Source organism: Zonotrichia albicollis, chromosome 22 (assembly GCF_047830755.1).
Source record: "Zonotrichia albicollis isolate bZonAlb1 chromosome 22, bZonAlb1.hap1, whole genome shotgun sequence".
NCBI classification, from domain to species: Eukaryota; Metazoa; Chordata; class Aves; order Passeriformes; family Passerellidae; genus Zonotrichia; species Zonotrichia albicollis.
The window spans coordinates 1,425,319-1,440,115 of NC_133840.1; the positions used below are offsets into that span (position 1 = coordinate 1,425,319).

The 14,797-nt window shown below is 49.2% G+C and overlaps 1 protein-coding gene across 6 annotated transcripts in view; it reads left to right on the top strand.

The window, feature by feature from the left end:
• Positions 1-14,797, top strand: part of ACACA (acetyl-CoA carboxylase alpha) — a 101,074-nt gene that overhangs the window by 69,906 nt on the left and 16,371 nt on the right. For all 6 annotated transcript variants that reach the window (XM_074556951.1, XM_074556949.1, XM_074556947.1 and 3 more), the window contains 5 exons: positions 8,903-9,046; positions 9,151-9,271; positions 10,860-10,956; positions 12,370-12,466; positions 13,082-13,217. In XM_074556951.1, coding sequence (XP_074413052.1) covers positions 8,903-9,046; positions 9,151-9,271; positions 10,860-10,956; positions 12,370-12,466; positions 13,082-13,217 — 595 coding nt within the window. The remainder of the gene's footprint in view (positions 1-8,902; positions 9,047-9,150; positions 9,272-10,859; positions 10,957-12,369; positions 12,467-13,081; positions 13,218-14,797) is intronic.

A 14,797-nucleotide genomic window follows, 5' to 3' on the forward strand; every position in this document is an offset into this window, starting at 1 on the left:
GGGAACAGGAGGAATAACTGCGGCTGTTACAAAGAAAACTTACAGCCTCACTGCTAAAGTGGCTCTTTTTTCCCCCCACTCCAGAGGCAGATTTTCTTGTCCCTTGCTGCCCCAAGCCCATTAATCCTCCAGGCTGCAGCCTGGTGCAGACACAGCTCCCAGCCCACTCTGCTCCATGGCTGTCCCTGAGGGCTTTGTTTCCCTGAGTTGGGGCTGTGTGCTGTGAGTGCCCTTCCCCATCGAGCAGCTTTGTTCTCAGGCACTCTCAGCACCTGGGGTGCCTGTACTCCATGGCAAGCTGTGTTTCCAGGAGTGCCTGCCTGACAATGGGAGATAAAGGAAAACAGGCTCTTGTTGAATTATTCTCCTGAATAAAGGGGGCTCTGCAGAAAATGAAGCATTGATCCTATCAACTCTAGGCTGCAGCACCCTCAGTTAGATCTCTTACACACATCACACACACCTGCATCAATGGGAGGAAAAGAGGCATTTGAAGATCCAGCCTTTAAAAAGAAATTGAGTCAGTTTAGTGCTTGCTGGAGTGCAGTGAGTTGCCTGGTTCCAGCTGTCGCTTGCTGGGGCCCTGCAGAGTTTCCCAGATGGCAGGGCCAGGCTGTTCAGCTCTCCCCTCTTCCAGGTTTAGCTGCACTCCCTGCCCCTGCTCTCAGTGCCTGTTTGCACAGGACTCCATTAATCCCACTGAATTTTAGGCACTTAAAAGTATGGACTGATTTAAGCACCTGACCTCTGCCAGCAGGCACAGGCAGAAGGAGCTGCTTTCTGTGGGGGATTTATCCCATCCTGAGGATTTCAGTGGGCTCAACAATCCTGTGTGTCCCTTTCTGGGCTCAATGATCCTGTGTGTCCCTTTCCCTCCTCCCTGCTCTGTTGGGATGCTTGTGCCAGCTCTGAACCTCTACCTGCCTGAAGGTGAGGGAGGAACCTGTTGCATCCTCCCCAGCTTTCCCAGCCAGCCCCAGCAGTGTTCACCTGCCCTTGACCAGTCCCCTCACTCCTGGGTGTGTGTGGTATCTGCTGCTTCAGACATCCTCAGTTTCCAGAGCCTGCAGTGCTGCTCAGGGCTTCCTGGAGGGATCCAGCTGCAGTTGTGTCCCAGAAATGTGTCTGAAATAGGGAGCTGGTGTCCAGGGCTAGCCTGGAATGTCTGAGCTCAGTCTGGCTGACCTGAAGCAAGCAGTGGATGCTGATCCATGCAACCACATCTTCAAAATGTCTCCTGTCCGCCAGCAGAACGTGCAGCACAAAACTGTTCTTGCAGCAATGGGGACAATTGGGCTTTTAGAGAGCAGGCAGGCCTTTCTGGGAAGTTGTTTCATTTTATTTTTTTTCCCTGTGAAACGCTGGATTCTTTCTAATTTACAAATGGAGCAGAGGGGAATGGTGACAAACATTATGTGCAGCCAGAGCTGTTGCTGGTCTCGTTCATTATCATTATGTAAAAGCAGCCTGAGGGTTTAGGTGTAGAGGGAAAGGTCCAGCTGCCAGAGCCAGGGGTGACCTCTAACTCAGATGATGAGCTCAAGGTCAGTGTCACTTGGAGCTGCAGCTCCTGGTGCCTTCTGGGCTTGGCTCCTCACATGCTGCTGGTGAGCACAGGGCACATCCTGGGGAGACAGCTGGGTTAGAGCACCCTGCAGCCCTTGCCTGGCAGGGAATGCACCAGGGCTGTGCAGGGTTCCATGGTGGAGCTTTGTCCCCATGCCCAGGTGAAGGTGCCATGATCCCCATGCCAGCACAGGGCACACAGGGCTGTGTTTCCCTGCCCCTTTTGTGTCCCCAGAGCATTTCAGCAGGGCTGTGCAGGGTTCCATGGTGGAGCTTTGTCCCCATGCCCAGGTGAAGGTGCCATGCTCCCCATGCCAGCACAGGGCACACAGGGCTGTGTTTCCCTGCCCCTTTTGTGTCCCCAGAGCATTTCAGTAGGGCTGTGCAGGGTTCCATGGTGTCCCCATGCCCAGGTGAAGGTGCCACGCTCCCCATGCCAACACAGGGCACACAGGGCACACAGGGCTGTGTTTCCCTGCCCCTTTTGTGTCCCCAGAGCATTTCAGCAGGGGTGGCTGGAGGGGTGGAAATGCCATTTCCCTGCTCGGGGTGAGCGTGTGCCGCGCTGTGCCGAGCCCGCTGACCCCCCTGCAAATTGAAATAATGATAATGCGCGTCTCCTGACTGCATCAAAGTATCAGCACATCAAAAGCCAGGAGGCATGAAATGCAAATGATAAAGTGAAAGCAGATGGATTGTGCATGATCGCCTGATGCCCAATGAATTTTAAAAGATGCTGGTTCACATGGGGAGAGGGGCTGAAATAAACACGTTATCCCTGCAATTTTTTCTTTTTTTTTTTCCTCTTTTTTTTTTGTTCTTGCTGCTCACTCCTGACAATATTTTTTCACACTTCAGCGAGCAGCCACTCCATCTCCCTCCCTCCCTTCCCTCTCTTTCTCTCCCTCTCTCTCTGGCGCTGTCTCTACCTCACACACGTCTCGGGTCATGTCGCCGCAGCTCCGGTGGAAATAATAAGATATAAACCACGAGGTTGTTATTTGCATAGAAATAGCATGGAGCCCCAGGCAGCATGGGAGAAGGACACAGAGATCATTTGTCTAAAATTTTAATGAAAACTTTTGCTGAGGCAGAGATTTTTATTTTATTTTTTTTTTTAAACTTCCCCTGCCTCCCCCTTTTTCTGCCCCCAAACCTTCCTCCTCTTCTTCCTCCCTCCCTTCCCTTGTGATAACCTGAGCACGGGGTGATTTCAGACCTGCACCAACACCTCCATTTCCATGGGTTTTCTTTTTGATGGAAGTCAGACCAAAGAGCCTGGCATTCCCCATTCCTGCACTGCTTCCAGGGCTGTGTTCCATTTCAGCCCTCCCAAGGATGTTCCAGAGTCTGCCTCTGACCTATTTTTAATCAGTTTGCTCCTCCTTGTCTTTTGTGTTTAAAAGAAATCCCGTCTTGGAGGCTGTGTTAATGGAAACAAATAGTGGCTTTCAGTCACATTTTCCCTGCAGATGGGTGTTCTGGGCTTTTCCTAAGGGGAAGCCAGGTTCAGCTGAGACTCTCAGGAACTGCTCCAAGCAGGATTCCCATCAGTTTGTTATGTAGATGTTCAGCCAGGCTCTCAGACAGTTCATTTTGTGATGGTGATGAAGAGCTGCCCCGAAGCTGTCAGAGGTGACAGAATTCTGACCAGCCCTGGTTTGTTTCCCTCCTGTTTTAGCTTTATTTTCCCCCAAACCCTGTGGTCTTGACTTGCCCCGTGCTCCCCATGGTTTGCTCAGAGCACCAGGGGTGAGCTGGACAAACCCCACCTGCCAGGACTCTGCAGGGAGGATGAGGGGTCAGAAACTGAAATATGGAACATTCAAGGCACAGTTCAGCACTTTGGGCTTCATCTCCCTGCCAGGTCATGGGGTGGCATTTCTGACCAGAATGGGTCCAAAAAGAAAAAAGAAGCGTTGTTTGGTCTTGTTGGATTGCTTTGCACGAGTTCAGAGGAGAATATCTTTGTGTTTTTGATTCGGTCCTGAGTTGTGCTGAGAACGTTCTGGATGCTCTGGGATTCACAGAACAGGATGAGACAATAGGTCAGGGCTGCTCAGGGGGCTGTGAGAGAGCTCTGGGCAGCTCTCAGGCTCCTCAGGGAGGAACAGGAGGCTCGCACAGCCTGGGGAGTGATTGCCAACAGCAATATTTACCCTTCAATTTCACAATCTGCAAAAATAAATAAAAGCCCTGTGAGCCTGATGCTGTTTGGGGTTTGTACTGTGGAAAGCTATTTTTTTTTTGAGATTCAAGGCAGGGATAGCTCAGTATCTGCTCAAGATGACTCCAGTCCTGGGATTAGATCAAAGCAATCATGTGAGAGCAATCATGTGAGTTAGAACAGCAAGTGCCAGCCCTGTCATTCAAAGGAGCATTATAATTATTAATGCATGATATGAATCATTCTGTAGTGGCACAGCAGGACTGTTGGGAGATCTGGATGGGTGCAGGGTGTTGGAGAATGCTAAGCAAGGAGGGCTGGGAATGTCAGCCAGAAATGAACACTCACCAGCATGGAGGGTTGGCTCCTTGTGTGGAGGTTGGGGCTGCCCAAGGAGGGATAACCCAGCTGTGCCCTGGGTGCTGAGGACAAGGGTGGGCTCAGGATGGAGGCTGTGTTCTCTTGCTCTGTGTGGAGCAGTGCATGCAGGCAGGATGGATGCCTGGCCTCAGTGCAGATAAACAACCACCCTCACCCTCCGTGGCTGCATTTTTGTTTTAATTGCCTTTCTTTAAGTGGTGATATTTGTGTATTGTTCCCATTAGAGACAATTTACGTTCCAGGCATGCCATTATCAGTCCCTTGGTGTTTGCTTAGGGAGGAAAGTCTAATAGATTTCTGTTGACTTTTTTTATTCTCCCTCTTTCTATCATTTTTAATACAGATCTGGCTCAGTCTATCTGTGTGGGTGGGGGCTCTGTGTGTGTTTAATTCTGCTAAACAGGGGTTTACCATCATGGCCCATATTCTGCCTGTCCAAAGCTCTTCCCCAGGTTTGTGCCCTGCTCCTGGGGATCCTGCAGGCTGTGTTCTCACTGGAGCATTAACTCTGCTCCCTGATGTTCCACAGGAGCTGAACTTTTCAAAAATATCCCAGAATTTTTGGTCCTGACCATCCCTCCTGGGCTGTCCCCAGGGGCACATTGGGGTGAGCAGCCTGGGGTGTTTTCTGTAGGAATTCCCTGTGATTCTGGACACGTGGTGGGAACTGCAGGAACAGCACTGGAGAATTGCATTGGAGCATTTCTCATGACTGAACCTAAATTCACACTGCAAAGTGAGCAGAGTTTCAGTGTGCTGGTGAAGAGGTCCCTGCACTGCAGCCTGTGCCCCAGGGTCTCTGAGTGACAGGGTCCAGAAGGTTCTCTGGGGTCCAGAAGGTGACAAAGGAAATGACCAAGATCTTTGCGTTGGAGACAACCACTGATATTGTTTATGGGGTTCATATCTAGATTAGGGAACCCCTGGCTGGGACAGGTGGGATTTATGGGTGTTGGCACCATGCAGAAGAGGGGCTGTAATTTTAGTTTGCAAAGTGAATTGAGTCCTTTTGATTTACCACTGGCTGAGGGAGTGACCTTGAGCAAAACACACGCAGGGAGAGGAGAGAGGGGCACGAGGGTTTTGACAAGACATTTTTCATTTGGAAATGCCACTTCACTGAAACTGGAGCTCTTCAGGAAAAAGTAACAGTTTGGATGAGCTTCTCCTCAGGAATTTTTTGGGTCGAATGAAAAGTTGTTAGGTTCTTATTTCCCAGCTGATTTTCTTCCCAAATTAATTTTTATTTTTAATACGTACAGCAGATATTTTAGAGGTCATTTGGAGCCTGTCTGATCTCGAGTTTGTAGTTCAGCTCTCAAGATGGCAAAACCTGATTTTTCTGCTGCAGCCCAGAAATTTTCCTCAGTAACCGCAAGGCGGGAAAACCTTCCCACCAGAATTGTGTGATGGAGACACAGACAGACAGACAGACAGAACCTCTCTAGCTGTGGAGCCCTGCTCCCTGTGTGTCTGTGAGGAGGGTTGGGAGGAGCAGGAGCTGCATTTCCATGTGCACCTGGCTGCACCTTGCCCTGCTTTTTTGCCCCTTCCCCTCTGATCTCCCCAAATGGAAGCAGGGAAGGACTCCACCAGCAGGACCTGCCCCTGGATTTGCAGTCAGGAGCCATCCCCAATAACCATCAGGCTGTCAGCTCCCCACCTCCCCCCAGCTCCCACCTCCCCCATCACTCACCAAAGGGAAAAAAGAGCCGGGGCTGCAGCTTGAAATATATCATGCAATAGTGTATCATGAATTTCTTGTGAATCACATTGGAGAAGCAGGTTTATTTATTTCCGAGACTCTAAATCAATACAAAGTAGGTCTCTTAGTTCTGAAGCTGGGATGGAGTGGGAAAAAATGAGCCCATTGTACTCTTAAAACTTTGGGGAAAGGAGATGACAGCTATATAATTCCATTTACCAGGCACTAGGGGCTTTAATGTGAAGGTGACAGGGAGCTCTTTGTGCATTTAGAGCACCATATCTTCTAAATAAAAGATCTGTAGACTTGATAGTGGAGTATAGCTCTGCCTTTAATAATCTCCAAGCATTAGACCGAGCCAATCTGTTCCCCAGTCAGAAGGGTCCCCCACCGCACGCTCGTAAATTCCGAGTGCAGGAACTGCACAGAGCCAGGATTAGCAATGCAGGAAGGGCAGAGAGGAGCTGTCTGTGCTCCCAGTGCCAGGCACGGGGCTCTGCATTCTGTGCTCTCTTCCCTCTTGCTGCTTTTCCCCCTCTAATGCGTGATCCGTGTGGGGGAAGAGCTGGAAATGAGCACTGAGCTCTGTCGAGGCTTGGCTGCACATAATAGCAGTCAGGTTTGAAGTTCCTGCATTGTGTTCCTACATTTTTTCTGATGAGACATTCATTCCCATCATTTCTGCCTGTTTATGAAAAATAGGCTATTTATAGGACATGCATATGCCTCTCCTGCTTCGTGTTCCTGGCAGACAATGTAAATTGTGGGATGGGAATTGCAATTATTGAAATTATTTGGATAAAAATCTGGCACTTATATTTGATATGAACACATGATATGCTTGGAATAATAACAGCACTTATGTTACATAATGATTCCCATTCAAGCCCTCCAAGCTGTCATGTTTTCAGATCTTTCAGCCTGGGTGAAACAGATGAGCCAGCCCAGCTTTGCAGGGCAAGTCCCAACTCTCCAGCAGCTCATCTTCTGAGAGGGGAAAGCAGCTGCTCAGCATGGGTTGGAGTGCTGGAGAATTATTAATATGCACATGATGGGCCTGTGAACCTGTTGAGGACCATCCTTCAGAGGCTGTTGGAATCCTGGCTCTGCTCGTGCTTGCCAAAGGATCCTCTGAAATAACAAGAAATGTGCTTTCCTCATGGGTTTTTTGAAGATCTGATGAACTCAGTGTTGGCAACACTGCCCCAAGTATTTTGGAATGTTTTGGAAGTCTTCTCCAAGGTAACAAATGGCAGCACAAGAGGAGATACAGGTTGGACACTAGGAGGAATTCCTTCATGGGAAGAGTTTAAGGTCCCTTCCCAGCCAGACCATTCTCAGTTCCATGATCCTCCTGAGCCCCCAGTGCCGGGCAGGGGATGGAGCAGCCCATGCTGTGCTGAGGCTCTGTGACTCAGAGCCCTGTCCCCCTCACCTGTGCACCTCCAGCTCATCCCAGTCCCAGCTCAGAGCGCCTTTCCCTGCAGCTGGGCTCCCTCTGCCTGGCTCCCTCCTGCTCTGGGCTCTCCCCCTGCCCCAGGCTCTGCTGGAAGGGCTGCAGCTCTCAGAAGGAGCTGTGTGTTTATCTGCATCTCCAAAAAGGGATTTAAGGATGAGAGCAGTGCTATGTTAGGCTGTTTCATTGCCTGTCAGCAGTGCTAAACCTGAGCTGTCTGCAGAGTCTCCAGATAAGCAGGAGCAGAGGCCCATTTTGCATGTACATGCGTTTGCATTGGTTCAGAGAGGGGCAGTTTAAATCCTCTTTATTTTTATTTTCCTCTGTGGGAAGCGTTTAGCTAGGCTTGTGCCTGGCATCTGGAGGCCTGGGCTTTTCTTATCCTTGAACCTAAATCTGTGCTGCTGTCTTCTCTACCACGGCTTTGCTTGGCACTGATTCTGTTAGATTTGGAGGAGGAAGGTGTTTGATCTCAGAAGGGAGACCCAGGAACATCCCTGTGCTAAAACACACCCTGAATTCTGTATTTGGGGTTAGGTTTGTGACATCTGTGCCTTGTTTTTTCTGTACATAAACCTTGGCTGGCGTGTGCCAGCTCCTCAGTGCCCAGAGTGAGCTGTGCTGGGTGTTTGGGGGAGGCCAGGCTGGTGCTGTGTGTTTGAGGGGGTTTTTAAGATCCAAATGAAGCAGGTGTGTAATGTCCTCTGTCTGTTAGAAAGACTCAACCCATAAAAATAACAAACGGCGTGTATTTGCTGGAATGTCAAAGTTATGAGTTTATTTTGTAATGATGTGCTCCTGCCTTCATGAGGTAAACTGGCCGTGGCAGAGGTGTTATTAGTAATATGGAGTCAGTGGAGCAGAAAGCCAAGTGACCGAGAGATCAGTGTATCAGTCAGGGAGAGGGCAAATGGGAAGAGACAGCAGGAGAATGAGAAAAGAGCTGTGCTGCCCAGGCTCAGATTGGAGATGGAGCTGTGCAAGGGAATGAGCAGCCCCAGCCTGCCTCTGGCCAGCCTCTCCCAGGAGCTCACGGGCCTTTGTCTGGTTTTTCCCCCCGCTTATACATTTAAATACATCCACCCACAGTTTCTAGGAGCAGCTTGGGATTAGTGAGCTGAGCTGGGCTCAGCACTCAGGAGCTTTGGTCACACTGCTGCTTGGGGAGGGTGAGGGGGAAAACTGCCTCAGTTTCCCCACTGGTATCATTCCCCTTGGAGATCATAGAATCAGAATGGTTTGGGCTGGGAGGAACCTTAAAGATCCAATTCCACCCCTGCCATGGACAGGGACACCTTCTATTATCCCAGGCTGCTCCAAGCCCTGTCCAGCCTGGCCTTGGATACTTGCAGGGATCCACAGCTTCTCTGGGCATCCTGTGCCAGGGCCTCCCCTGGAAATATTCCTTCCCAATATCCCACCCTGCCCTCTGTTCACTGGGGATCATGTTCAGCAGCTCTTAGCTGCACACAAGGCTTGTGGGGCTGTGCTGGGAGAGGTTTGCTCCATCCTTTCCATTTCCAGGTGATGCTGAGGTGCTGCAGGGCTGGCTCTGTGTGTCCCTCCTTGGCCAGCACCTCCTGCTCACACCCCAGCCCTGATGGCTCTCCCATTTCTCTTCCCCCAGGTGCTTGGACGGGAAGTTTACACCTCCAACAACCAGCTGGGAGGGATCCAGATCATGCACAACAACGGGGTGACCCATGGCACTGTGTGTGATGACTTTGAAGGGGTCTACACCATTCTGCAGTGGCTTTCCTACATGCCAAAGGTAATTCCTGGGCCTGCCAGGTGCGAGGTGCCATTGTTTGCTGTGTTTGCAGGGTTTTGGCAATGGGGCTCTCACTTCCTTCTGTGTTTCCCCTTTTCCATTAGAATATCCACAGCCCTGTGCCCATCCTGAAGGCCAAGGATCCCATAGACAGGACCATTGACTTTGTTCCCACCAAGGCCCCCTACGACCCTCGCTGGATGCTGGCTGGACGCCCCAACCCAAGTAAGGCCAGGACGTGCAGCAACTCACCTTGTTCCAAGGCTGTTTGCCACGTGTCTGCTACCCAAATACATTTCAGATTCTGTAAAATAATTAGTTCTGAGCAGTATGGCCAGAATATATAAATATTTACATATAATAATATTAATCAATAATATTATTTATAAACAATATCTAAAAGTAGCATGTAAATCCTGAGTGCTCAAGGACACCATACTTTTATGGATTATCTATTTACTGGGAATAGGCACTTCTATGGATTTTTTTTATGATTTAGGGAAAGTCCATCCACAGAGGGTCTGTTAAAGGAATCACAATATTCCTGCAGATCTTGGAGCGTTGTTGTGTTGGCACCTCTGGGGTTGTGCAGCCTTGTGTAGGTACAAGCTGCAAACTGGGTGACCATTACTCCTGCTGTTATTAATGAGTTTGGGGGGCTGAAATGAGATTTGTGATAAACTAAGTTTTCTGGTTTTGGATAATATTTTTTCATCATCTCTCAAGCAATTCATCCAGCTGTCCGGGCGCTGCAAACGCCGGCCTCCAAATCGAGTGACTTCAGATTTTAATTTAGTGGAAGCGTTAAGGAAAGCAGATGATTCCCTGTGATAAGTTAAAGCAGATATCTCCTAGGTGAAAAGTTAAAGCCATTTATTAGAGGAGATATTGCCGTGATATTCTTCAAAGTGACGCCCGACACGAGGCCAGAATCTCAACGATCAGCTTCGGGCTCGCGATAAAGAGATAATTCTGAAATGGATGGTCACATTTTACAGTGGGGCCACAGAGGCAAGGAATGTAGAACACAGTAATTACAAGTTTGGGCTTGATAAAACACTCTCCATCCTGTTTAAGTCAGCAGAGGTTAGCGTGCTCGGATCTCCACTTTTTAATTGGTTTTGGACTTGGGTTTGCAGAAGCAGAGGGAAGAGTTGCTCGGGAGCTCTGTGCCAGGGGGTGAAGCTGGGAGGGATTTGGGGTTTTGGGGGGAATTTTTTGGTGGATTATTTTTGTGCAGAGCTTCCCAAAGCCCCAGTGCACAGCAGCTGCCCCACAGAATTGTGTTTCTGTAACTGACTCTGAAATACCATTGAAATTTTCGTATTTAGTTCCTGGGTTTCTGCAGCATTCCTTCTTTCAAAGAAAGATTAGGCAGGATCAAGAGAAGAATATGAGATAAGTTTTAAAATAGAAATAGATGTGTTGAAAACCATCTTTAATGACTTTACTGCCTTTTGAAAAATGTTTGTAGTCTTGAAAAAAGCAGAGTTATTTATTTAAAAGCACGGGAAGTCCCTCTGCTCTCCGAACCCCATCGTTTAACAATAAATGATGCTTTTGCTGATAAATTGCTGTCTTTATGCAGACTAGGAAATGAAATAAGACATGATGGCTGAAGGCAGACAAATGCTCAGCTGTCTAATGTTCCCTTGTATTGTCATCTATTTAAAATTAAATAAATAAAAAGACAGTGCCATGTTCTCCAGCTGGCATTTTTAAGCAAGTTTGATTTGTTGCTTTGATATTCTGTTTTCTTTCTTCCCTCTCTCCTTCCTCCTTTGATTTTTCCCTTTTTTCCCCTTCCCTTTAGATCAGAAAGGGCAGTGGCTGAGTGGCTTCTTTGACCATGGCTCGTTCATGGAGATCATGCAGCCCTGGGCACAGACAGTGGTGGTGGGGAGAGCAAGGTAAGTTCTGAGGTGTGTTTAAGGCAATTGTAGAAATCAGGTTTGGGATAGCTTTGCATTTCTCTAGAATACAGCATTCCTGTGATCATTTCCTTTTCTCTCTATGTGTATATATATTTAATAGAAGGAGTTGAAAAGAAAGGGATGAGATGACCTTTAAGGTCCCTTCCAACCCATTCCATGGCTCTATAATTCTATAATTTAAAGGCTTCCAGGCCAAGCAGTGTGCCAGGGGTGGAAATCATTGATTTGGCAAAGCCAGAAGCTCTCTGTCCATGCTCAGCTTCACTTGCAGTTCCTTTCTTCTGACAAATTCCGAGTGGCTTTGGACTCTCACACAGCAGGGATATATAACACAAATGAAACAGACTCCTTTCAAAAGCAGTGGCACTTTGAAAAAAAACAAATATGAATGTATTCTTCTGGGATTGTTACTGTAAGTGCTGCCAAAACTCATCTCTCATATGTATGTTTGGAATATGTGTGCTGTTGGCTGTAAATTGTCTTTTATTATTCTATGGCAACTTGTCCAGGGACACACTATAAAACAAGATGTAGCATCTTCATGTGCTAGCCTGATAAAATTTATATGAAGTATTATGGAAAACAGAAGTTGTTTTGAGCTGTTTTCAAGTTCAATAAATAACTGTAATACTTGGATAAAGATGTTCTTTATTAGGTCACATGGGCCCTAATACAGAAGTTATAAGTTACCGATTTAGGACGGCTCCTGCAATTATGGGGTTCCAGCAGACTCTTCATCACAGGGAATGGGAATATTTCAGCCCCTCGGTGCACATGGGCCCTGGCTCTGCCCTGGCTGTGGGAAATCAGCTTGGGCTGCCTGGGGAGGGAGAGGGGCCCTGCTGGGACTGGCCTGGCAGCGTGGCTGCCGTGGCCTTTGTGTGCAGCAGGGCTGGCTGCCCTGGGAGGCACAGCTGGGATCTGCCCTGGTGCCTGCTCTGCTGCCCATCCATCCCTCTGTCCCTGCTCCCTGTCCCCTGGCAGCAGAGCTGGGAAAGCACAGGAATTGTTTACCAGCTCCCCGTCCCCCTGGCTGTCACCCTCCAGAGCAGATCTGGGGAAACACAGAAATTCTTTAAAATCCCTCTAAATACCAACCCCTTCTGGGATTCTCTGATTTTTCACGGTCAAATCCACCAGGACCAAAATCTGGGTGATGGCAGGTGAAGGGTGGTGGATACACAGATTTACCACTCAAAATCTGGGTGTGGTTTATTCTGTTTAGGTTTTAGATAGAATGTGCTGGTCTTTGGAGTAGATTTTGCTTTGAGGGCTGTGACCTCTCTGGAACTCTCCAGCCCCAACTCTGCTCCTCTTGCTTGTCTCCCCCGGGTGTTTGGCTGTGTGAAAAAGCAGGAGTGGGGATTTCAGTATCTCACCTGTTTGCAGGCTGGGAGGAATACCTGTAGGAGTGGTTGCTGTGGAAACGAGGACTGTGGAGCTCAGCATTCCTGCTGATCCTGCAAACCTGGACTCGGAGGCCAAGGTGGGTGGGCCGTGTGCCCCTGTCCCTGTGTGTCCCCTGCCAATGGCCCCGGGCAGTTCCCTCCTTTCCCCAGGTGTGGTTCCCATTCCTGGGGAGCTGGCAGTGCCTGCACTCTGCTGTGTGACCATTCCTACATTCCTGACCTCCAGGAATTCCCAGATTCCCTGCAGCCCTGCTTCCCTCAGGACTCAGGGAGGGGCAGGGATCAGGGATCAGGAGATGTGACAAGCAAAAATCCCTTCCCTGCTCTCCTGCTGTGACTGCAGTGCTCCATGACCTTCCTGCTGTGACATTTTGCTGTTCCCCTGCCTGGTTTCACAGCCCTGGCCCTGCTTCATCTCTCCAGGGCTTTCTCCTCTCCATCTCCTTTTCTTTCTCTTACAGCATCACAGCTGTCCATACTCTTTTCTTAGCTGAATTAATGGGAATGCTGCTGTTGAAGTTGGTGACAAAAGGATTGTCCCAATTTTCCCACGGTCAAGCAGGTCCCACACATTTCACCTGCCATGTTCCTTGTTGTTTATCCCACATCACAGCTCCTGATGGTTTTTCTGTGTTTTAAATTTTACATTAATGTGCTTCAAGGGCCTGACAGTGGATTTTTCTTCCCCCCAGATAATCCAGCAGGCTGGGCAGGTGTGGTTCCCTGACTCTGCCTTCAAAACAGCCCAGGCAATCAAGGACTTCAACAGGGAAGGGCTGCCCCTGATGGTCTTTGCCAACTGGAGAGGCTTCTCTGGGGGAATGAAAGGTAAAAGCAGCACTTTGGAGCAGTCCTGGGGCTGGTCTGGGCTCTGGCTTGGCTGCTCAGGGCACCACAGAGTGCTGCTTGAAAGGTGCTGAAGTGCCAAGGATGTGAGATTGATGCTGTAAAATTTGAAGTGAAAGATTGGATCAGGGCCTCTTGCCTGTGTGAGGGAGCACTGGAGCTCTCAGGGTGGCAGAGACTGCTGGGCACAAGGCAAAGCCTCTGAGTTTGCAGAGGCAAAGGTGGGAGTTGGCAAAAGAGGGCAAAATCCTTCCCTCTGGAAAACACCCCTTGCCTTTGAGGGTGGATTCTGCTCCATTTGCTTATTCTGCACCCCCTACATGAGCTGCTTTCCCAGCCACACAACTCACTGGGATGTTGTTGATGTAATTTTAGCTTATTTATTTACCTTATTTATTCCTTAAATATTGTTTTACCTTAAAATGTCAGGTCTGGCTTTGCTGGGTTCTTCAGAAGCTGAGTTTGAGCTTTGGGGTTGTGTGGAACAGGCAGCACAAGGATGTTAATATTTATATTGCATAGCCCAAGTTATTCCAGGCAGCTGGCAGCAGGAGGAGGGCAGGACAGAGCCATTGCAGTTTGCACCTTGCTCCTTGCATTTTCCAGCCTCCTGCTTGCTGCTGGTGTCTCCTGACACTCCCGGGGTCCCTTGGGGAGTTGTTTGCAGTTTTGGTTTCAGTGCTGGCTGGGGATTATGCAGGGAGGGAAAATAAACAATTATGCCACCCCTCAGTGCACACAAACACACTGCCAGGAGCCGACTGCACTGTGGGTAAAATGACTCCAAAATTGTGTGTAATGAGTAGGAAAAGATTAGAGACAGCTCTTGCTATGCTGAAAATTGACATTAGTGAAGGGGGAGGAAAAGGAAAAAAAAAAAAGGGAAAAAATTAAACCCCCTCTTTCCCAGTCAGCCTGGGAGGTCTAATTCCTGCTGCAAAAGAAATAATTAAAAAACACCCTAAATGAAGGCAACTCATGGCGTGGTGGTGTCCCCTTCTGTGGCCAGAAGGCTCCTGAGCACAATGAGAATGCAATGCTGGAGAACTGGCTGGCACATTGTGCTGGAGGAGCCATTGGGCAGGGCTGGCTGGGGCTCCGTTTGGGCGAGGCAGCGCTGACCCACGGCAGGGACACCCCGAGCGTGACATTCCCTGGGAATGAGCACCAGGGCCCTCCTGCAGCGGGGCTGAGCACAGGGAAACCTCCCATGGAGGGGCTGGGGTTCCACTGCTCCCCTCTGCCCGGGACAGAGCCCCAACAACATCAAATACAGGGAAAAGAAAGAGGAAAGCAGAGGGGAGAGGCTGGGCTGGGTGGTGGGTGATGGGTTGTGGGGCTGGATGCTGGGCTGTGGGGCTGTGTGCTGGGTTGTGCACAGGCACATCCTTCCTGTGCCTGTGCTAAAGGATGCATGGGCATAGAAAGGATCCCAAAGGATCCATGGGCACAGAAAGGATACCAGAGCATCCATAGCACAGAAAGGATCCCAAAGGATCCATGGGCACAGGAAGGATCCAAAAGGATGCACAGTCACAGAAAGGTCCCAAAGCATCCATAGC